This window comes from Tetrao urogallus (genome assembly GCF_951394365.1).
Source record: "Tetrao urogallus genome assembly, chromosome: 11".
NCBI classification, from domain to species: domain Eukaryota; kingdom Metazoa; phylum Chordata; class Aves; order Galliformes; family Phasianidae; genus Tetrao; species Tetrao urogallus.
Window position 1 is genome coordinate 2,642,512 of NC_136824.1, and position 24,083 is coordinate 2,666,594.

The 24,083-nt window shown below is 52.5% G+C and overlaps 3 protein-coding genes across 3 annotated transcripts; 1 reads left to right on the plus strand and 2 right to left on the minus strand.

The window, feature by feature from the left end:
* Positions 1 to 7,812: 7,812 nt before the first annotated feature.
* On the minus strand, positions 7,813 to 10,907 carry RASL12 (RAS like family 12; the record flags this gene model as incomplete). Its single annotated transcript, XM_079540620.1, has 5 exons — positions 7,813 to 8,179; positions 8,515 to 8,705; positions 8,773 to 8,846; positions 10,052 to 10,108; positions 10,799 to 10,907. The coding sequence occupies 5 exons, from the start codon at positions 10,905 to 10,907 to the stop codon at positions 7,813 to 7,815; spliced, it is 798 nt and encodes a 265-aa protein (XP_079396746.1).
* A 1,696-nt stretch (positions 10,908 to 12,603) lies between these two features.
* On the plus strand, positions 12,604 to 13,986 carry KBTBD13 (kelch repeat and BTB domain containing 13; the record flags this gene model as incomplete). Its single annotated transcript, XM_079540765.1, has 1 exon — positions 12,604 to 13,986. One exon carries the CDS (start codon positions 12,604 to 12,606, stop codon positions 13,984 to 13,986), a length of 1,383 nt encoding a protein of 460 aa, XP_079396891.1.
* A 3,983-nt stretch (positions 13,987 to 17,969) lies between these two features.
* On the minus strand, positions 17,970 to 23,797 carry UBAP1L (ubiquitin associated protein 1 like; the record flags this gene model as incomplete). The annotated part of the gene is made up of 5 exons (XM_079540696.1): positions 17,970 to 18,104; positions 18,875 to 18,976; positions 21,127 to 21,324; positions 21,564 to 22,283; positions 23,666 to 23,797. 5 exons carry the CDS (start codon positions 23,795 to 23,797, stop codon positions 17,970 to 17,972), a joined length of 1,287 nt encoding a protein of 428 aa, XP_079396822.1.
* Positions 23,798 to 24,083: the final 286 nt, after the last annotated feature.

The window sequence follows — 24,083 nt, forward strand, 5'->3', positions numbered from 1 at the left end:
ACTTGCCAGTACCTGTAAAAAAACGGTGGCACAATCTCTTTGTCTGCAAAACCAGTTGGTATCTAAGATGCTCTGAGAGCCTCAGAATGACCATTTTCTTAAAAGAAAGAGAGGGAAAAAAAAAAAAAGCCTAATATCTGATTTATCAGGATGCATTTCCTCTATGTAACTAGGGCTGAGCCAGTCAGAATGAACAGAATCACTTGTTTTAACCCAGGGTAACTGATTGCAGCGTCATTTACTCAGCGTGCTCTTTTAATACTGATTATGCCAATAGCCTGAGCAAATAAACTGAAAGTTCCTGACGGCTCATTCTTTGGAGAAAGGTCATTCACCCTCTGCTGTGCATGGCCCCACTAAAGAGGTGTGTTTTTTCAGGGACTGGGGTGAACCTCATCTGTTGGACTCCCTTCACAGGTGACTCAGAAGCAGAATGAATCACAGTGCATAGCACTCCGAGAGGACAGGACCTGGTCGCCGTAGGAAGGAGCTGACGGGTGCTTGGGGAGACGTCTTCACACGGTGGGGCTTGGAGACATGGTGAGTTAGCTGGGATTAGCTGCCATTCCTGGTGCTCTCGCCTGTGAGTTCATGTACAGCTACTGTTCCTTGAAAGTTCATTTATTTATTTTGCATAGAAAGCTAAGATTCTCAATTTTAAGTAAAGGCTGCATTTCTCATCTAAGAAGAGACTGAATGGCAAGGGAGGGGTGGGCTGGGATAACTCCTGCATATAAACAGCCCTGGAAGCACTTAAAGGGACGTCTGCTTTAACTGAGATTTGCTCTTTACCTTTTGACTTTTCAAAGCTTGAAAAATAGTACGGTCTGCCTTCCTGTCTCGATGCTTTAAATACTAAACATTCTTCCTGTGTTCTTTAAGTGAACTCAGCTCTCAATGTACCTTTGTATATACAAACTCATCCATTCGTTTCTTCATGATGTGACACTCTATATCCTGTATGAATCCCAAAGACAGGGCGTCCTGCTTGGGTAATATGTTTGGAATAACTGACACAGCTTAACATGATCAGTTAAGACAACCAGCAGATAAAGGGTCTGGATGACAAGAGGAGACGGTTCTACAGAGTCTGGGATGCGACAAGCCCGTTGTCTCATACTGTGTAGTGAGTATTGAGGAGGGAGACCAACAGGATGGCCTTTCCAGATGTTTTTTGTTTCCACCTTATATCACTATAGTGAGCCTCTGAGGACTTGTCATTTGCAGGGTGAGAGCAACATCTGGCTTGATAAGCAACCAAAGTGTTAGGCCTGATAAGGATCCACATAGAAAGCAAAGGTGGCTCCACAGCATATGTGGAACAAGATCAGTTTTCTTGAGGTTTCATAAAATGCCATCAAATTCCAGAAATCCTAGGTTTGAGCAAGAGGATTTGGGGGCGGCATTGGTGAGTGACTCCTTGTTCAACAAGGACACAGCATCTGCATTTTGCAGGTTTCAGTGTGAAAATGCCATTTCCAAAACGAAAACAAAGATGAGATGGCTCAGGTACGAACATACATTCAGAACAGCACAGGCAGAATGCTTCCTTCATAGGCACTGGCCTGTTTATCCCTTCTGCTTCCACACATGCTCAAAATGCACGTAACTGCCTCTCATTTGTGTTCCCCATGTTGTACCAGATCAGGGAAGCACCCCCTGTCTTCAGAGGCTGTGACCAAATTCCACAGCCCTGAGTTGTCTGAGGCCTGTATCTAAGGGCGTGCCCCCATCCAACGGCTGCCAGAGCAGCTGCTGAGACACAGGGGTAAGAGAGCAATGGGGAAGGCATCACCCGCGCTCTCTCACCTTGTTTGGTGATGCAGTGCTCAGCTGAGCTGGGACACGGAGAGCAGAGCAAAGCATCTCCTGAGGAAAGGTGGAGGAGATGACTTTGGAGGAGATCCAAACTCTTGAGGGTGTGCTCGATGTGGGGCTCGCTGGTCCTTACGGCTTAACTGGTGGTGCAGTGCTCTGGGTCGCGCTGGTCAGCCACACGTGGAGGATTGACAGTCCTGAGGGAGCTCTCCCACGGGGTGCATACAGGCCTGAGAGCACTTTGTTTGTAGCTTTGGTGAACAGAACTTCCAAACTAGTTCAGTGGATGTAAAAGATCCTTACAATAACAGGAGTTTCCTTTAAAGGCTTCTACCGACTTGTCCTGCTAATACAAGATAAATATCCATCTTCCCAAGAGGCATCTTTTAGCAATCTTCTGGAGTGTTCCTGCTGTGCAGCTGCTCAGAGGTGTCTCTCAAGTTGAGGAACACCTCAGGAGAAAATCGGCAACAAGTATGTCAAATTTTCCTGCTCAAGCAAATGATTAGACAGAAGCCTTGCACAGCAAGATTTAACGCGTTCAGGTGGCATTCTTACAAGGGTGTAGCAGACTTATAAGTTGATTTCGTTGGCACCAGCACTCCATTTCCTTCTTTCTGGGGAGTGAGCTGTGTGAACAGCTAAAGCTTACCTGGACCGTGAGGCTATTGGCATGCCTAACTGCTGCAAACAGTTTTATTTGTATATTCCGAAGTGTAAGATCAAAGCAGACCACGTGATGTATTTCAGAGTCCTGTCCTAAAAGCATCGCTAACAGGAGATTTTCTGGCAGCAGGGAGCAAGCCTGCATGCATGATTGGCTATAAACTGTGGACTTTGAATTGTGAAGACATTGAGAGTGGGGGTGGAAATAGGAGCAATCATTAGGTCTATAACCGATAGGACAAACGCCTGCCCATGGAGTCAGCAGGAGCGTTACTGACACAACTGGTGCTGTGGAACATGCCTGTGAGTGACTTCCAGGGAACAGCTTCAGTCAGCTCCTGGCCATGCTACAAATACAACTAGAAGTTGTGAGTATCAGACAGCCACTAAAGTCCAGCCTTCAGATAATAATTAATCGCCCGTGGGGCCATTCACCTGTGAGTGGATGACAATTCAGATAAAGCCAGTGAGCAGCGACAGCATCTCTACTGCCTCGCGGCTGAGCAGTGGGCTGAGTAGATCCAACATTTCTGGTTTCAAGAGAACTTAGAATGGACAGTTTTCCTTGCCTCTGACTCCATTCCTTCCCTTGGCAATCATTAGTCTCCAGGCAATATCCTTGGTAGTGCTGGCTGCACTCAAGCTGTGCTTTTATGGGCTGTGTGGACAAAACTGCCCCAGCTCACATTGTCCTGGCAGCCTCATGGACTGGGAGGTGGCAGAGATACAGTCAGGCTGGGTGGGATGGGACCAGGGAAACTGAAAGTCTTCTGCTCAGATCAGGGCCCTCTAAGGGAGGCTGAATAACTACATTGGACAAGCAGCTATAAAACCTGGGCTAATGCCACTGACAAGCGGGGGACTAAAGGTCAAGGAATTGCTTTCTGCTTCCCGTATGAATGGGAGATACCTTTGCCTCAATGGCAAGCAGGCTATTATTCCTCTTGAAGCTGAGCCTTCTTCTCCCTCATCCCACACCCCTATGAGCACAGATTTGTTTAAAAGATTATCATTTCTACTTGTACTTTTGTCTCATCTTCTGTAGACATCAGAAGAGAAACACAATGGCCCCCTGTCTGCATTCCTTGTGCTCAATAACTCTTGTAACTTCCAGGGCTCTTGATGACAGAATCTTCACCTCTTGCCTTTCTTTCCCAGGCATCTGCAAACTGAAGAAACACTGGTGAAGTCGTGATCCATCCCAGTTGCACAGACAAATATGAAGTTACTCTGGATTATCTCTTTTTTTCTGCTGCAAGGTAGAGTGTTCGCTTAGAGGACAATGGTGTGGGTGAAGTAGGTTACATTTGCTAGGGCTGTGTCTCTTTATGGGCTCACCCACTCCAGGCTCAGCAGGGGTTACAGCATGAGGTTGTGTGCAGGGCAGGCTCACAGGAGCTGGAGGCACATGTACAAGTGTTTCCAGCGTTGTTGTATGGCCTTACAAATCCCTCACTGGCTGAGGGCAAACACCTCTTTGAGTGTGCACATGTAGTATCATGGCAGAGGCATGCATACGTGGACCTCAGCTGTCTGGAAATAGGTCTTTTCCATCGCCAGGACATGAGCCTTCTTTTTCTCACAATACACCATGAGCAGCTGGGCCTAGCCATGAGGAAATCTGCACACTAGACCTTTGTTCACAGCAGTATTGCAGCCTCTTTTGCACCAAGGAGGACACCTGACTGTCATGAGGGTGACACAGGAACTGTGTGTGGGTGTCCATGCTTACATTCTGATTTCTTTGCAGACACTGAAGCTTTCCTGCTGCAAAATGCTAAAGTCAAGCAGTGTTTACAGGCCAGCCTAACGGATGGGGATTTATTGCTGTTGGACTGTAATTCAGCATCAGATTTCCAGAACTGGTTTTGGCAAGGAGATTCTTTGAGGAATCGTGGCACACAGAGCTGCCTCTCCGTGGTGGAAGCCGACAGAGTGCAGATAAGTCCTTGTGACAGCGTGGGCTTCACGAGCTGGAACTGCTCCAATTCGTTGCTCTTTCCTCTGGGCAGCAGCCAGGGCTACCTGGTGGCAAGCAAAAAAGGAGTCGCGCTCGAGAATGTGAGAGGTCTCAAGGCTCAGTGGCAAAGTGCTGCAGAGAGGAGTGTGTGCAAGGAGAAACCAGGTCAGTGCTGCCCGTGGGGCCCAGTGCACACACACTGCTGGGAAATGTGGGAGGGCAGTGGGCACCCTGGGGTCTTTCCAGCTCTGGGTGCCCCACTTGGAGGCAATGCAGAAATGCATTCCTCAAAGATGCTCCCTCCTTTCTGAGCATATGAAATGAGGTTGTGCATCAGAGCTTCATTCTGTTTGCTTGAAGAGATGTCATGGACATCTCTTGGTGTCTCTTTCATGGCTTTCTGTTCTTTTCCTCCACAGCAGCACAATATAGCTACTTATCCGCAGCCCTTACCAGCACAGACGTGTATGACCACACAGCATACAGTGCTGGCCTTCTGCTGGATATGGAGCAAGAAAAGCTGGAGGAGCTGCTGTGGTTCTTCCGCAGAGAAGACCGTAAGTCCCATCGATGTTATGGGGTTGAGAGTTGACACAGAAATGTACAGTCCTTGGATGTGAACCCTCCTGCTACTTGAGGTGCCTGAGAGATTTATCTGAGGGGATTACTTACCCCAGAAATACAAACCCTCGGTTTCACCTCCAAAGGAAGTGGGACATGCCTGAGGCCAAGGCACGAGGCTTTGCTGTGATCTGGTTTGGAGAACTGTGACAGGCAGGAACCAATTCTGCAAGTCTCCAACCCAGTGAGGGAGGGTTGGCTGAGGTTATCTCCAAAAACAAGAGCTGAGTGTTCTGCTTTTGATGCTGAATACCTCTGGCCTCAGCTTGCAACTGAGATATAGCAGCCAGGGTGTAGGGATTGTTAAGGAAACCTGGCTGGGCTCTGCAGGCCACACTGCTCCATGCATGCCAACACTGCCTGTTTGTGCTTTCCCCCAGCATCACCATGGAATTACTCCATCCTTGCGCTTTCCTTCGTGGTCACAATTTTGGGTTTTGTCCTTCTGTCCATTAACATTTCACGAAACAGGTAAGTCAGGAAAACTTAGAGGTCATTTGAGGTGTGGTGCTGCAGTGAGAACATCAAACAGTTCATTGTAAAACCTTGCATGGCTCTTTGCTCTCCTCGTGTGTCACTCAGGACAAGCCACTTTACTTCTCTGTGAATCCTTAGCAAAGCATCTGTCAAAGCATTGGCTAGCCCAAGAGATGTGTTAGGAGAAATATGTGTATGTGAGGGGCTCTCCTATAAGTACAGGAGCACTCAGGGACTCAAGCAGGACTTCCCAGCCATCTGCATTGCCACAGTGTTTCCCTGTGCTGTCCCACTGCACAGCAGTCCTTCAGCTGAGGGATAACTCGCTGCCTTCTAGGCTGAGAAACATACACCTGCGTCAGAGCTTTCATCTTGAAGTAAGAGCAACAGAGATGCTGCAGGTCTGCCCTGCCATCCTCTCATTTTAGTGGTGGCTTGCTGGGTGTTACTGCTTTGCTTTAAGCGATGTGGGGCACTGTGTGTTCTTCAAATGTAAGCATTGTGGCTGTGTGTACTCAAACACTTGAGACCACTTACATGACACAGTGCAGCTGGCAGGGCTTCCTGTAAGCAGCTGAAGCATTCCCAGTGTTGAGCGTGCAGAGAGATGGAGGGAGCAGTCAGCTCAGGTAAGCACGCACCCCAAATGTGGGTCTGGCTCGCTGCTTCACCCCTTAGTTTCTTTTTATGCCTTCCCTGCAGGAAAAGGAAGATCCACATGTATAAAGAAGCAGCGCAAGCTGCCCAAAATTCTGAGCTGGAAACCAAGCAAGCCCTCATAACTGTGCCAGAATACAGCCCAGAAAGCCCGCAGAAGCCAGAGCCGCCGCCACAGGATGAGAGATCGGGAGAGGTGCTGGTGCAGTGGAAGGATGGGACTGTCACCTCTCTGTACAAGGAGACGGCAGAGGATGCCATGTAACAGCTGATGTGAGGCCATAAGGAACCTACCAGAATGTCTCAATGCACAGAAACTGGAGATTGAAAAGTTGAAAAATTGTAGCCTGGAAAAAAAAAAAAAAAAAAAAAAGAAAAAGGAAAAAAAAAAAAGGGGAAAAGAAAAAGAAAAAGAAAAAGAAAAAGAAAAAGAAAAAGAAAAAGAAAAAGAAAAAGAAAAGAAAAGAAAAGAAAAGAAAAGAAAAGAAAAGAAAAGAAAAGAAAAGAAAAGAAAAGAAAAGAAAAGAAAAGAAAAGAAAAGAAAAGAAAAGAAAAGAAAAGAAAAGACAAAAGAGCTGTGTCAGTAGAAGCAGCTCAGGTCTCAGAGGCAAACCTGTGCCTCCCCTCTGCAGCCTCCTCTGGCTGATCTTTACGCCCCTCGCTCAGCTGCCGCCTGCTGGGATGGGAGGAGAGGTGGGGGCTCACAGTCAGCCAGGGCCCAGGCCCTCACCTGCAGACATGGAAACACTGACACTGAAGCAGGGGAGCGTTTGTTCTTTTCAAAAGTTACCTTTATTAAAATATTTTCCAAAGTGCTCGATCAAAATCCTGTGTTGAATCTCTCTATATCACTGTAGTCGTATCTGTATGAATGTATGTACAAATATGCACATGGTATCTTGCTCTGCGGATAGATGCGACTCTGGGGAGAAGCAGAACGTTCACCTCAAGAAACACGAGCACACAGCCCCGGGCCTTGGCATGGGCACAGCCTGCCTATGGCACACAGCACTCTGCTGTAGGATCTGCTTCACACCCTTCACAGGGCACACGTGGAGGCCGTGAAATAACTTAAGACATTTGGAAAAGACAACAGTTTTTTTTAAAGAAAAGCTTTTAAGAATGTGTTCCGGTCGATGAAACATCTCTGCTTGCAAAACCTTTGAAAAGGAACATCGTCCTGTAAAAAGTTGGTTAAAAAAACCAGCTGTTTTGGTGTTCCTTACTTCAGTGCACAGGGACCAGTTTCAGGGCACCTGAGGCCCGCAGTCACCTGTGACATTCTCCACATCTTTCTCATTTGGAGGAAAAAAGTAAATTGTTCCTAGTTATTGCTTGGTGAGGGGACCCGTGAGACACAGGCATCTCTGTGTTTGATGAAGGAGTGGTTCTCACTCCCTGGGCTCCCACCTGCCTGCTGGTGAGTTGGTCCCATTCACACACGGAAGCCCGAGCAGCCATGCACAGCACGGCTCTCCAGCAACGCTTCTTGGCTCCAGGCGGAGCCCAAATCCACAGATGCATCACCCAGGCACGGCTGTGCAGGGGTCAGTGGGATGAGGTCCCCATCGCCGGTGCTACCAGCCCCCTGCAGGACAGGGAAGGGGTGCACCTCAAAATATCTTGAAACCTTTTAGCAAGGTGAGCGTGGGCGCTTTTCTTTTGCTCTGAGCTCGCGACGACTTGACAGTGACCAGCTTGGCTTGGGCCACCGAGGGGATCTCCTTGAGGTTGACAGTAGACAGAGTGTTGATGGTGCAGCTGGCCAGGCCATGCCGGGTGGCCACGGCCAGGCAGGGCTGCTCCTCGGCGACGAAGAGAGGCCGCAGGGCTGGGCTGTGCTCTGCCTCGCGCCGCAGCTCCCGCACCACCTGGTGGAAGACGTGCTGCACCGCCGCGAAGTCCTGGCACGCCGACACCTCGTAGAACAGGCACCCAAACTTGGTGGCCAGGGACATCCCTTCGGCTTTGGTCACCTGCCTGAGGAGAGCGGAGGGGCAATGGCATGGTCTCACTTGGTGCATTTGGCCCATTAGAAAGGGCTGAGGGGTCCTCTTGTTTTGGCAACAAGGGGACAACAAAAAAAGGCAAGTGAGGGTGTAGGGTGTGGAGGTGATGACAGAACCCTTTGGAAAGGGGACAGGTCTTGAGAGCAGGACCACTGGTTGAGGACCAGTGGGATGAAGGCTCAGTTTGTCAAGGCCCCATAGCTACTCCAAGGCATCCCACCAAAGGCAGCAACGGGCTCCAAGCAAGCACACTGCCCCATTGGCAGTGGGGCCGTTTCCCACTGGGAAAAGAAGGGCGGTGGGTACCTGTACTGCTCCATGTCCAGCTTGTTGCCCAGCAGCAGCACGGGGCTCTGGCGCTGGCAGCCCCGCGCATGCCGGGCGAGGACATCGAGGTAGCGGCCGCAGCCCTCAAAGCTCCTCCTGTTGTCGATGCTGTAGACAACGAGGAAGGCGTTGGCCCAGTGCAGGTAGCGCTCGCAGTTGACGGGGCCATCCTGAGGATGAGAGGAGAGGTGAGCGTGGCACCATGTCACTGTGGCACCGGCGCTGCCCGGCCCTCACCTGGTCGGCCGTGTCCATCACCTTCAGCAGCACGGGCTGCTGGTCCACCAGCTCCTCCGAGGTGTAGGTGTCCTCTGCAAGGCAAGGGTGGCTCTGAGGATGGGTTGTGCGACCCCAGTGCCAGGCAAAGCCTGGCTGAGGTGTCATGGAAATAGCTCAGCTCTGGTAAGGAGCATCCGCTGCTGGGGGACACACTGTGCTCCTTCCAACAGCATCGTTTGGAAGGATGCAGTGGGGACAGGCCTGGCTGGGAGCTGCTTTTCTCCCACTGCATGCAGAAAGCAGGGTGGCATATTTATTCTTTCCACCTCCTGACTCCACTTGGCAAGAAATCGAGCTCCCACCCGCTCTGAACCACCCTAACCACAGCCTCCCTAACCTGACAGGGTTCATCTCCTTGAGATTTAACCCCAGAATCTGCTGCATTTTTGCAAGCGGTGGCTGATTGCTCTCCACCCCCACCATGGGCTCCAGCATGGCCATCACCTCTGGCTCAGCCCTTATCTCAATGCCACGACCCAGTGAGACATGGCAGTCAAGGGCTCAGCACGGGGCTGAGCGCCCATCACTCGGGCAAAAGCAGCAAGGCCTTGCTTTGGGAACCAGGAGGGCTCCTCCATCGGGGGATGCCTTCTGCCAGCTGCTCCTGGTGGGTGCCTTTCGGGGAGGTTTTGCTGTGGGAAGATGGCAGAGCCGCTGTGAAACTGAACAGAGGATTTTTCCTTCTTTCCTAGAAGCGATGAGGGGCTGGAGCCGCTTCCTGGACGGGCTCCATATCTCCCGAATGTCCCTGATAAATCATTTACAGCTCTTCACTGCAGACTGGAAACAAGCCCAGGAAAATAGTTAATTGCTCAAACAGAGTGGAAAAGAAACTGGCCAGAGCCACTCCACAGCACCACACGGTCCCCAGAGACACCTGCAGTGCAGCGCTGCTCATCTCAGCCAACATCCCAAAGAGGGATGGGGGGCCACACCTAAAGGAGGGCCACATCTGGAGAGGAGATGCAAGGAATGGCTGCTTCCTATGGGACGCGCCTGTTCTCACTGCTGTTTTGGGTTGAATTCGGCCCTTTTGACGTTTCTCATGTCTTTTGGGTTTGTTTGTTTGTTTATTTGATGGGTTTTGTTTCCTTCTTTTGCTTTTTGGTGCCGTGTTGTTTTTTTTTCCCCCTTTTAGATGCCGTACTCATGGGAAGTGTGGGAGATGGGAAGCAGAGCACACTGGGGACATGCAGGGAATGCTGGGGTGCAATAACTGGGGGGAGAAACGCCTTACCCAGGTTGGGGTCGTACTCGCTGATAAACCTCTTGGTGAGAAACTTCACTGTCAGCGCTGCAGGAGGTGGAGGAGGATGGCATGGTCACCCCACTGAGCAGCATGCTGTCACCTCCCATCCCACCACACCCCACCCGCAGGCAGCAGTGGGGCCATTCACCCCTCTCCCATCTGCCTTCCACCCCTTTTCCCAACCCAAAAGCAACTTTTTCCCCCCAAATCCTGCCCACTTGTCCCACGGCTTTCCCAGGATCGCCTCTTACAAAGTGATGTTGCTTTCTCCACTAAAAAGAAAGCCATTCTGGGCCAAACATCTACGATTTGATGATTTTTAGAGGCTTTCACCTCACCAGTGGGTCACAGAGATGGCCTCTGGGGACCCACTTTTGGTGACCTGTGTGCTTCCTGCAGGACTCATGCAGAACGCAGCCCCAAATCGCACAGGTGGAAACATTGCTGCTACCGAAAAGGTCCACAAATAGCCATTAATATAAATATACATTCATGGTATTCACATGCAAAACAAGCAAACGCAGCCACAGCCGTGCACATGACCCAGGGGGCTCTGGAACGATTGCAGAGGAACTTTTTCCTTTCCTAAACACACAAAACCCCATTGTAGCAGGGATGCTGCCCGGCACCGGGGCAGGGATGCTGCAGTGGTGCCAATGCTGGAAGCAGGAGCGGTGCAGGCACCCGCGGCTCCCGAAAAGCCATACAGCAGCTGCGGCTCAGCGCTGCTCCCACCTGACTTTCCGGCCCCCCGGCAGCCCAGGATGGCCACGTTGCACTCTGCCACGGGGCTCTGCGGCGGTCGCTCGGTGCTGACCCGCGGTTTGCCGAACATCGAGGCCATCCTCGGTCCTGCGAGAGAGCGAAGCAACGATGGGGGACCCCATTTCTACCCGCACCCCAGAAAGAGAGAAAGCAGCGTCCCACCTGCCGCTGGGATGTTGGGCGCTCGGAGCTCACGGCGGTGCCGGGGAGCAGCGGCCCCAGTGCCGCTCGCAATGAATGAGGCAGGAGGAGGCGAGCGCTGCTCCCGCCGCTCGGGTCTCAGCCAAACTCCTTGTAAGGCAAGCTGCCGCACGGGGCCGGGCTGGACACGCGTCCCCGGCCACCCTACTGCCGTCCCTCTGCCTGCTTTGCCCCCGCAGCAGATTTGCAGAGAGACAACGGCTGGTATCGGCTCTGCGATGATCCCATGCGCCTTGCTGGGACCCCCCAATGGGCACGGACCCCCTAAATCCTCCCGTGCTGCTCAGCTGAGGACAGCGCGCTCAGTGCATCTCCCACCGGCACAGCGTGCTCCTATCTATCCCTGTGCATTCCCTGCTCCTTCAATGCGCTTCAGCACGGATAACGTCCGGTGCCGGCAGGGTTGGTGGGGAGAAAAGAAAGAAGCAAGCACAAAACCACCCTTTTTGCATCCAAAACGCAAAGAGAGGGAGAGCAGAGCACGGGCAGTACTCACCGCTGCCGACCGCCCCGAGCCATCAGCGCGATGGGATCCAAACCCGGGGAGGAGGTGGGAGCTGGAGGCAGCGTTGTCATGGAGATCACAGCGGTTGGGATGGGGCACCCAGATGGGGCTGGACGCGGCCCCCGCGGTCCGTGCACAGCCCCAATCCGGGGTGCGGGCGGTATCATCAGCCGGGAGCGTGTGGAGGATATTTTTAAACCCTCCCAAAATAGTCTGTGAACGTGAAAGTCCCGGCAAACAGTTCCAAGGGGGGACGGGATCAACCCCCCGTGGAAGGAAGGACAGCCATTTGGGGACTGATTTCGGGGGGATGGCCACACGCCCCTGCCCTACACCCCCCTTTGGATGCAGGTGGAGAGTGATCCAAAGCAATCCAAAAGAAATCTTACTTTTTTCCTTAAGCCATTACAGATCTGGGAAAGCTCTGCTTCCCAGCACAGGGCGCAGCAAAACTTCACCCTTCTCCTGCACAGGGACCTTTGGGGGAGCACAGCACTGTCACCACTGGTGCCCCACTGCTGCTCTGACACTGCGTCAGCACCGTCCCCACAGAGCACACACCGTGTTACTGACCGTTTACCAGGGATGGATTCTGCTCCCATTGCTCCTCCTGGGGGCAGCCCCAGGAAGAACCCACAAAGGAGGGCTCTCCTGCCCTGGGCCATGCAAAGCTCCTTTCCCACGGCTGAGCTGAAGGCATGAAGATTTGCTCACATCCGTCCCCCACTGCGGCCGTACAACTAAGGGAAAAAATAGAGAAAAAATAGCACGGCCCTGTGCTCTTCCCAGCAGGGAGGGCAGCCACGTGCAGCCCGCCCTGTGATGCCCATGGCCTGTGGTGGGAAATGAGAAGGAGGATGCCCCAACCTGCCGGCAGCTCCACAGCCACCAGGGAACCTCGCTGTGCTTTGGGACGGAGCTGTGGAAGGGGCACGCTGCCCGGGGGCCGATCACGAGCCGGGCTATCTTTAGCTGAAAGGATTTAGGTTACAGCAAGCAGCCGCCGGGACGCAGGGCAGACACCCGAGGGTGGGCACAGCGAGGAGGGGCTGCCCCAGAGCCGGGCAGGATGAGCCCGGAGGATGAAGGTGCTCGGGTAGGGCCTTCGGGAAGGGTGCGGATCCGTGTGGAGGAGCAGTGCTTCTCGGTGGAGAAGGTGTTGCTGGTGGAGAGCAGCGAGTACTTCCGTGCCCTGTTCCGCTCGGGCATGAGGGAGAGCACGCAGGAGGAGATCAGGCTGGGCGGGCTGAGTGCTGCTGGATTCCTGGCCATGCTGCGCGTGCTGGCGGGCGAGCGGCCCGTGCTGGGCGGCGAGGAGACCTTCCGGGCGGTGGAGTGTGCGGCCTTCCTGCAGGTGAAGCCCTTGGCCAAGTACCTCATCCACTCCATCGACTCCGACAACTGCCTCCTGCTGTACCACGCCGCCGCCGTGTTCGGCCTCCTGGACCTCTTCCATTGTGCTGCGCTCTACATCCGGGACAGCTACGCCGAGCTGGAGGAGCACCTGGGCTGCCTGCCCGCCGACCTGCTGGCCTACGTGCAGGCCCTGCTGCCCAGCACCTTCGTGGCGGTGGGAGCCCACACGCCCACCTTTGAGTTCCTGGAGGATCTCTCCAGGACCATCTGCTACCTGGACGAGGAGAGCAACACATGGAGGACGCTCTCCTGCCTGCCGCTGAGCGCCAGCACGTTCCTAGCCGGCATGGCGACCATGGACAACAAGATTTACATTGTGGGCGGCGTCTACGGGGCCAGCAAGCAGGTGGTGGAGAGCAGCTTCTGCTACGACGCCGACAGCGACGCCTGGAGCGAGTTCCCCAGCCCACACCAGCTGCGCTACGACGTCCGGCTGGTGGGCCACGAGGGCTGCCTTTATGCTATCGGCGGGGAGTACGAGAAGATCTCGCTCAAGTCTGTGGAGAGATACGACGTGGCCTCCAACACTTGGACGTTCATCTCCGATCTGCCGCAGCCGAGCTCGGCTGCACCCTGCGCCCAGGCCATGGGGCAGATCTTCGTCTGCTTGTGGAAGCCATTGGACACCACCGTCATCTATGAGTATGAGAGCCAGCAGGACGCGTGGCTTCCCGTCACCGAGCTCAAGCGGCACCAGAGCTACGGGCACTGCATGGTGGCCCACCGCGACAACCTCTACGTCATGCGCAACGGCCCCGGAGACGACTTCCTGCGCTGCGTCATCGACTGCTTCAACCTGAGGTCACGGCAGTGGACGGCTCTGCCCGGGCAGTTCATGAACAGCAAAGGAGCTCTCTTCACCGCCACCATCAAGGGTGACACGGTGTACACTGTCAACAAGATGCTGACGCAGCTCTACTCGGTGGAGGAGGAGGCCTGGAGGGTCAAGAAGGAGCGGGCGGGCTTCCCGCGCAGCGGCTCCCTGCAGACCTTCCTGCTGCGGCTGCCCCGGCGCAATCACGACATCGCCACGTAGCCGGCCCCATCCCACCTTGGGGTGCTCTCCTTGCATATGGCCTCAGCTCTGTGCACAGCTCCCCTGGGCTCCTCTCCTCCTCTTGCCAAGGATACTCCACGTTGGACCCAGAGGTGACGAGGCACCCTGCGACAGGGGAAGGGGTGACAGGAACTGCTGGCACAGCAGCCTCGTGCAAAGTGCCACGACGGGCGAGCCCGCGGCACACAGGGCTTTGTGGCTTCTGCAGAGAACAGGCTCTGGAGAGATGCAGACATTTATTTGGACTGCACGCTGAAGGTGTGCAGCATAAAACCTGCTCTCTGCTCTAATGGTTCCTTATATCCTGGAATTAAAAGGAAAGCTGTAGAAAGCCCTGTGTCATTACTCTTCTCTTGCGTTCTTTTCTCCTCCTGAAGGAAAATGTCTCCTAACAGAGGACCCACATCAAGACCCGTTCCTGCCTGCTGAGTGTTTTCAGCTGCAGCAGCGTTCAGAGCTGCTCACACAGTTCCCAGGCAGTCCCGGGCTCCCCGGGGAGACATCGCCTGGGATGAGGGGACAAAGGGACACAGGAGGGGGGTGGAGGGCAAAGACCGCGAGGAGTTTATCTCCAAAAACCCACACAGGAGAAAGCTGTGGTCCAGAGTGAGCAGGTTCCTCCCTGGGAACCATCTATCATGCCCATGAGTGCAATAAACAGCCACCGTCTTCTCCAAGCCTGCCTGCCAGCTCCCAACAGACCCAAATGCTCTCTTTTGATCCAAAGGATATTTTTAGGAGATGGCAAACTCGCAAAAATGAAAGGAGAGGAGAGAGCATCAGCAGGGCTGCACTCAGACTGTGCAGATGCCAGGCTGCCAAGTCTCCTTTGTGAACGGAGCTCTGCAGCCAGATAAGCTGTCTGTTGGGACTCAGCCCCATGATGCTGAAGGTTGTCCTCAGCACAGCTCCAGGCTTTGCCCAGGGGGTGACTGGAGAAGGGCTGCCCTCATCCCCTTGCCGAATCATAGAGTCATTACTCTTGGAAAAGACCTCTAAGATCATCATTTCCAGCCATCAGCCCATCCCCACTACGCCCACTGTGTCCCTAAATGCTTCATGCTGCTGTCCCTCAAGGGAGACAAGGACCAGGAGTCAACCTGGCAGCCACGCGCTCATCAGAGCCCAAATAATGCCCAGCTGGGCTCCCATGCCCCAGGCTAGCTGTGCTCCTCGCATGAGGAGGGAAGGGAATACCAGCTGGATGCCTCAAATACTTCCACTGCTGACCCTCGCCAAGTTCTCAGCATTTTCAAAACAGAGAGCATTAGAGAAGAAAAAAAATCAACCAAAACAGCCAAGAAAACCCAAGCCTGCATCCATGACCTTATTTAAAACACAGTATGTGCCTGTCCCCATTTGCCCTCCAACCCTGCTTGGGACAGGGAAGTGGCAACCACAGCCCCAGCATCAACCCCAGTCCCAGGAGCAGCCCCACACTGGCTCCATCTGACAGGGTTGTGTTTTCCATCCGCCTCCACTGGCGCTGCTGTAACCTCGTGCCTTACCCAGGGAGGAATTCAGAGGAGCTGCTGGCGCTCGCCAGGCACACTGCGAGCATAAATCCCATCAAGTCCAATCCACGCTCCCTTCTCAGATGAAGCCCATTAACATTTTATGCTGTCTTCTCCTAACTGGAAGCAGCACTCTGTTTTAAACCATACTAAGTTGAACAACCGGCGTAAGGGCTCCATCAATATAAAGTTCAAATAATTCTGTTACTCAAGTATTTATGGTGAGCTGCTGTAAGTAACCCAAGGCCACTTGACTTGGCAGCCTCTCCCATTCCTTCCAGCTCCAAAACCACCAAGCAGAAAAACTTCTACCCCACCTTTGTGCATCGTTTTTTCAATAGTTTGCAAGTTGGCAAAGATAACACCGCCAAAAATAGATTATTATGGTAGAACCACTGAAAAATCTGGTCTTAGAATCAGAGTCAATCATCTAGGCTGGAAAAGACCTCCAAGATCATCCAGTCCAACTGTCCCCCTACCACCAACATTTCCCCACTAACCCATGTCCCTCAGTACAACATCTAAATGTTTCTTGAACACCTCCAGGGATGATGACTCCACCACCTCCCTGGGCAGCCCATTCCAGTGCCTCACCACTCTTGGAGAGATTGTTACTAATGTCCAACCTGAAAGGAGGAGACAATGTAGCCCAAACTGCAAAGAAAATAGATTCGACTTCTACTTGGCGGTCTCGGCAGGCGCTGTTGAGTGTGGCATGGATGTTCCAAGAGAGGAGTAACATGGTTGCATCTGTGTCACCAGACCTTGGTACAGACTGTAACGCAGAGGGAAGCAGAAAGATGTTGTCTGTACCTCTGCAAGCGGGGGAAAAAGTATGAGCCAGCATGAGAAGCTGTTCAGCCTTTGCACAGTGAGTGGGCAGGGTGCTGCAGATCTGTTGCAGCAGGATTCAGCACTTGGTGTTACGCACTGCCGGCATGAGAACACCACCATTATCTGCCCCTTCCAGTCTTAATGGTGTCCACTCTGCCAAAGACCATAGTTAGACCCAGTGCAGTCTATCTAATCATAGTTCAACCTTTTGCAAGTTTCTGTTGAAGGTGACATCATCTTGGCAAGGCTGAACGTAACAAAAAGCTGCCTGTAGAATGGACTTGCCTTATAAGGACCATATCAAAAATAAAAACTTGTATAACCAAGCAAGAGCTCTGAAGGAAAAGCAGAAACGGGTGCTCCAAGAAGAGCCTGGGAACTTGCTGTGCAGATGGGCTCAGAAAGCACTGTGCTTTGGAGAAGGATGACTGCCCCATGTTGGCTGATTTGGTGCAAGGAGGTCAGGACAAAGCCACTCCCCACGTTGGCACAGCATGGATGGATGGATCTGGATCTGCCCTGCCACCCCATGCCCCACTGACTGCAGTTTCCCTGTCCTTTTTACTAGCAGAATACTTCCCTTGGCCACCCAAGGGAGATGTTGACCACAACACTGGTGTAAAACACCCACTCTCGGGTATGGAAAGGTCAGTTCCAGGCCAAAATCTGGATGCATGTTGTCACTGTCATTCTGGCACTTGGCAAGGATGGAGGCAGCCATAGAGAGCTACACCTGTGTGCCTGTGTTTGGGAGCTGGTCAGAGAGATGTGGAGCAGGAACACGCTGCATTAACTCAGCTGAACTGTATTGGGCAAGGAGACCGCTTGGAAGGACACCGTGGAAAATGGTAACTACTTTGGGACTCATTAGGAGTTGTCTTTGCTAGGTTGAGCCAGTTGGCATTTCCATAGGAAAAGACATTAATACTTTTTATAAAAACCCCTCCGAGCATCTTTACTCAGATAAACTACATCTGTAGCTAACAGACAGGGGAACAATGTACTTCTATGTGAGAACATCATCCATCGCTGCACTGCCAAAACAAGAGCAATGTCCTGTAAGGCAATCTGAATCTCCTGTTGTCCATACTTAGCCGAGCACAGGAACTCCCCCAGGCACCCAGATGTGCTAAACCTGGTTTTGAGCCATTGTCTTTGCCATTTAGAGAAGCACCCTTTGAATTTGCTTAATAAAAGGCAGAGGCAAGCCAGTCGTCCATCTCTCTGTTCAGATTTCATGACAATTCCTGAGCGTAAAACATTTTTCACTGTCCTGGGTCAAAAGTCACACATTAGCTACCTAGAGCAACCTCAGCCCATGTTCTCTCTGTGCCCTTCGTTGAGCTGTGCATTTTTGTCAAGTTTCTAGTTCACAAGGAGATGCTAACATCTAGATTTCCCGTCACAACATTCAAACGTCATAAAGTCTGCTGAGAATCTTCCCAAGAAAGGAGGAACCAATGTTCCTGCAAAGAGCACCCAGCTTTTGTAAAAACAATCAATTCAGGTGACTTATATCACAGTGTAAGAATCTGCACGTGGCTGTATTTGTAAATGTGGCCTAGAAAGGGATGGGCAGCAGGATGCATCCTGCTTTGTAGGTGCTGGGCACATTCACTGCCTCTTCATCACGAGCTCTTCCAGCGCCTTGTCCCTCTGGTTCCCACAGAGCAGGAGGACTTCTTTGATTTCATTTTGCTGGAAACCCATGTCGTTGAACTGAGCTAACAAGTGCAGGAATTCAGCTGCCTGGAAGGAGGGAAAGGAGCGATGTCAGCGCCGGGCTGTAAGGACGCATTCACCGCGACATTTCAGCAGCAGGGCCAGATAATCCCACAGGGTTGTATTACTGCTGAAGGGCACCGTGGACCCCGCTGCCAGGACAAGTGCTAACTTTTAACAGTCTTTATGCACCAAGTCTTTCTTTAGTTAATAAAGTCAGCCTCTAACTTCACTTATTCATCATGAAATTGAATAGGAGTTCCACTCACGTGTTTGCACTGTGGAACTGTCACACCTGACTGGGGAATTTCTGTCATTCATTGCTCCTCTTTCTCCCACTGCTCAGGGTGAGCCTCACCACCACAGCTCACCCAGAGTCCTGTTCTCAGCAAACCACACCTCCTGCACCCAGGCAGCACCATCCCAGTGCTGAGCCTTGCACAGGAGGAGAGCAGGATCCTACACCTCCCAAACGGTGGGACTGCTGATGGGGACCAGAGCACGGGACAGCACCACTGTCCTGCTATGGGATGAGGAGACAGGAAGCCAAGAGGCGGCAAGCATGCCTGGGGGTGGGATTCCCACACCAGAGTGTCATGCTCACACAGCACGAGGTGAGTCCGTCCTCTGCAAGTCCTTACGGCCACACAATGCTCTCCTGGGGCTCTGAGCCCAATCTGCAGTCTATGTGGGTTCACTTCTTGCAGAGTGATGGGACCTGACCTGGCAGGAGGTGGCACGAGGAGGCAGGGGGGTGGAAATGGACAAAACACAAAAGGCTGCGCTGTGCTGCTGACCTTTTTCTCCGAGTACTGGAACATTTCCATGGCCTCCTCCACCTGCCCCTCCTCATAGCCCTGCTTCAGCAGCCGGTCACAGGCGCGGAGGTAGCCCAGAAACTGGAAAAGAGAACAGTGAGGGTTAATGCATCCTGATCCCAAATGGGAATGAGAATAACGCGAAGGGAGGATGGGAGTAGAGCAACACCTGAACTGTCTGAACACAAAGCAAGGATCTTCAAGTTGTCTTCTCATTTGGCAGAGACCATTTGGGTGAAATGCCAGGTGGTGCTGATCTCTAACCCTATCCAGGCCAACATCCCTTTGATGCTCCCAACCCCCGGCCCCTGCTGGACCTGTGCGAACTCCCCACATCCCCAGGAGAGGCCTGTGTGCTCTCATTACCAAAAGTAAACAGTTATTTTTGGCTTTCCTCATTGTTCTTGGAGTGCTGACAGCACAATTCCCAGCGGTCTCCTTGGAATACCACAAGAATCATTCACTGTCCAAAAAACTCATGTGACAGACCATAATAAATGGGCTGTACCACAGCAGAAAAAAAAGAAGATATGAAAATGTCCACCTGGAGAAAAGCTGAGCAGCCCAGGGGTGTCTGCAAAGCTGTGCCTGCCCCATCTGAAGAGAAGCTGATCTGCATCTCCCAGCTCTGCCAGCACTCGGACCTCCGCCCTCCTCAGCTCTGCTGTAGCCCAAGGAGGGGGACGCAAAGACCACAAAACACATGAAACAGCCAAAAACAGTCCCTCAAATGTTAGCTCTCCTGTAGCAGAGCAAGAATTGTACAAAATGTCAGCCCTAAGGAGCAGCTTATTAATACAAACATGAGTTACGCTCTGCTTGCTGGCATTCAGAACCTGGCTTGATTTTTCCTCATTATCTTTCTAACTAAAACCCGAGATCATTGCTGTATTTTCTTGCTACAAGGAGTCACTCCCCATGTTCCAGGCAGAACGCAGCCAGTCTTGGCAATCTGACATGCTGCTCAAGCCACGCACAAAATCTGTGCTGCTGTCAGCTACATGATTTTTGTCATTAAAAAAAACCCGAAAACTATCCTCAAGACTAAACAAAACCAGTTTTTTATGTACTTTGACCTACTTACTTCCTGGGTTCAGCAAAGGGCTGACTGTTCACTGGGGAAGGAGGAGGAGCTGATCCTGCTCACCCTACAAGGAGTGTGGTCAAGGGCCAGCAAGCTCAGCGCTTGGTTTTCCAGCACAGAAATGCAATGGGAAATCCAATAGGCATACAGGGTTGCAGCGAGCTTCTACACACCCAAAACATTGCTGCAGATGTCCCCACTCTCAGACCCATGTGCTGGCTGTTTGGGGCTGTTTGTTTGCTTACAAAGCTTGCTATCTCCCCAAGGTGGACTCTGCCAGCTTTATTTGATACAGTAAAGAAACGGAACGATTTTTAGCTACCGTCTGGTGCCACAATCAATCTTCATGTCTGAAGCTGTCACAGTCACATGCAGAAAGCTTACGTGACACTGGCAAGCAATGAAGAGCATCCACAGCTCTTGTTTTTAACATGAAACATATTTTCCAGGAAGATCTTAGCCTAATTTGGTAGTTTTATGCTTGTAGCAGTTGCACGCACAGCTAGGCCTTACATTTCATCTTGCATGCATGGGGCACAAAAGGGAAAAATGGGAACGTTTGGTGGAGAAGACCCTGTGTTTTGGCATATGAGGCAGATCCTGTATTTTGGCACATTAATCATCTCTTTGGGAGAATGGCAGTGTTCAGTGTTCAGTGACCCAAAAGCAATGCTTGTGTGGAGTCATTGGTTGCTCCAGTTTGGCAATTTGGGGTTTTGGAGAACCAGATAAATCTCTGGGATATTCTTACGGTCCTGGACTGACAGGATGAGCCATGAAAATGGTCACACGAACCTAACAGCTGAGACAAAATGATGTGCAGAAAATTTCCATATACGGGGGCAAGATTTGCACTAGAAGGACACTGTGCTCCATGCAACAGATGGGGAAGATAGCAGCACCCGCCTGTTACTGCTCGCTGACAAGCGGAGCGCTCACTGAGATTGTATTACAGCAAAACTGCTGGCATTTGATCCAACAGAAAACCCTGCTCTGATACCAAAGCAAGAGAAATAGCTTCATTTTCCCCAATGCAGAACAAGGGAGACCACCGTGAACAAAAGGGAGTCGCTCGCATCACTGTGAAATATGAATTTTGTTCCCCCACAGCATCCCACACCATTTCAGCTGTGTCAGCTCCACCAACCTGCCCCAGGCTTTGCCTCCCGGTCTTCTGAAGAGTGAGGATGGCTTTGCGGGCTGGGTAGCCCAAGGCAATGACGGGCTCGATGAGGTCGCGCTCCTCCTGGCTCAGCGCTGACAGCAGGTCAGCCGCTGAATCTGGCTTGGCTTTGCGGGATGCCAGCGGCCGTGCTGGGGGCAGGCAGGAGTAGGGGCTGAGGGACTGCAAGACAAGACAGAAGCTCATGTTGGCCAGTGGGGATGGATGGAGCTGCCACCGCAGCGCCCATGTGCAATGGTCAGTCCCCAAACCAACAGGTGATGGCAGGCACTGGAGAGCATTACCCTGGCACTCATCACTGAACATCGTTGCCCAGTTTTGGCTCAGCTTTGCTGGCTGGAGCCCAGGACCGGGTGCTTTGCCCTCTCCCTCCACCTCTCCCCCACCACGAGGCAGCTCACCGGGACTGTAGGCTTGTGCTTGCGGATGGGTGGCATGGAGGCATTGGGTGCCGCGGGGGGAGCTGGCACCAGGCTTCCCATGTGAGACCCCTCTGCTGCCGGTCCAAACTTGAGGCTCCTGTTGCTTCGGCAGTGCTGGGGGAGCGCTGGTGGCATGGGAGCCCCTTTGCTTTCGGCTGTGGCTCTGTTTAAAGGATGCACCAACGCAGCCAGCTTCCTCCTGGCTGCTTCCAGCTCATTCTTCATGTTGTTGAACAAAACCATGGACCTCCTCTGCTTGCCTGGATCCGGGCTCGCGGCCTTGAAGCCGTTCTCTGAAGGAGGCTCCAGCAAGCCAGGCGACGTCTTTGGTCGGATCTGCTGCAAGCCATGCTGGTTTCTCCTCCGGAGAATGTGCTCCTCCCTGTCATTTTCCTCCCAGGAGGTGGAGGAATACTCATCGTCCTCCCAGCACTCATCGTCCTCTGAGCACCCAGCCTCGCTCTCTGTGTCGGAGGCTCTTCCCCGGCCCCGCTCGGCGCTGAGGCTGATGCTGCGCCGCACCGTGCCCTCCTTCACTCTGCTCGCTGCTGTCTCCTTGCCCTCAGCAGGGTCCACCAGCAGCAGCCAGCATGGTGGGGCCGTGGGGATGGCGTCGGTGTGGAGCTGCTGCCAGGAGGTTTGGTGCTGAGAAGCGGCCTCCAGCCAGTACTGCACCTTTCGCTCCAGTGAGAAGTCGTGCTGTGGGAGCGCAGGAAGAGTGAGTGAGAAACACCAGTATTTACACCTTTGTGGAAGGGAAGCTACAAAGATGGGGAAAGGCCTGGGGGCAAAATGCATGGGGAGGGTCTGAGGGCCTGGGTTTGTTCAGCCCAGAGGGGGTTGAGAGGAGGCCCCGAGCTGACGGTGCTCACAGTGGGACATCACTCTCAGACACTGGGTTTGGGTTTGAGCAGAAGTGTGACATGCGTTGGGCTTAATCCTTGTGGGTCCCTTCCTACTCTGGTTATTTTGCAATTCTCTGTTCCTACAATTCTATATTACTAACGTCTCATTGCCACTGGGCACCAGGGCTGTGGGGTTGGACGCTCCCAGCCTTATCCCTATGGGATTTCACTTGGAAACACCCGTTTGCAGCATTATTACTGCTTTCAGTTGTATTTGGAATCCTGTTGAGATGCTTTAGGCACGGAAGGGTTCTGTGTCACCTTGGCTGCTGCAGAGAGGGAAGAGCAGATTGCAGAGGAGTAGCTCCCAAGTAACCAGAGCAGAGCACAGGGGTCACAAACTGCCTGCCTTAGAATCCTTAGAACATGTTTTTGACTTACATCTGAGTGCTTTCCGGGAACAAACAAGCCGTGCATGTCCCAGAGCTCTCCAAACAAGGTCTCCTGGCAGGCAGGCACATTCACAGCACGGGAATGTTGCTGTTACTGTGCTATGCCTGACCCAAACCAAGCTCCCCAAGGAGAACACCACTGCATGCTTCCAGAACCGTGCACAGATGTGTCCCCATCCACAGCGAGCCAGAGTCCCCGGGGTGGGACACCAGGGACACACTCAGCTCAGTGATGCCTCCACTTGCAAACCATCACCTGCGTGGAATCCTGCCCACAAACATTTCCTTTGAGGAATCCCAAATAAACACCTCAAAAATTGAGCATGCTTTAGTGATGGCGCACAAGTCACAGGACGAGGAAGGCCTGGGGGTGCTCGGGGGGATTTCCCCTGCACAGTGCACTGACCCCATCTATGGGTGAGACTGCTGAAGCTTGCTCAGCAGAACAGCAGGAGCAGCAAGAAAGCGAGCAGCTCCATTTTCTGTACTAGAGCCTGAAATTTGCACTTTTCAAGGACAAATCAAACCTTCCATCTAAGAAAGACCATCTTGCAACCCTCCACCCATCCCGTCCTCAAGCTTGGACACGTTTAACAAAACCCAACCCCAACCAAAACCCTTCCTCTCACCCATCCTCCCAACACCCTCACCTCATGTTCCTACTGAAAACAACCAACGGGCAGGACACCAACATGGAGAAGAGATTTTCCTTCCCTCTCCTTCCCCAAGAAGAGCATCCCTTTGAGCATCCTACCAATAACAGGCTTGGAAGAGGCCAACCCACCATGGTGCTCATGAGGATGTCTGTGCAGTCAGGGAGCTCTATGGCTGGTGCCTTGATGAAGGTGCTTTCTCCTGCAGAGTTGCCCTCGAGGCTCACAGCAGTCCGGAAGGGCACTCCATCCAGGTAGCTCATTGTCCCTGCCTGATTGCTCACTGCCTAAAGAAGGGATGAAAAAAAAAAAAAGTAACAGGAAAGATTGGCAGCTGCACAGGAGTGATGCTGTAACCGCAGCAAATTTGGGTGGAAGGAGAGAAAAATAAGCTATTTTTGCCATCTTTTGAGAGAGGTAAGCCCTGCTGCGTGCAACGTCCAGATTTGTAAAGTGTTAATTACTAGAAAGCAGGAAAATTTGTAAGAACTAATCACTGCCATTCAGAGCTTGAGTCAACACAGCCCAACCAAGATTACGACCTTCAGC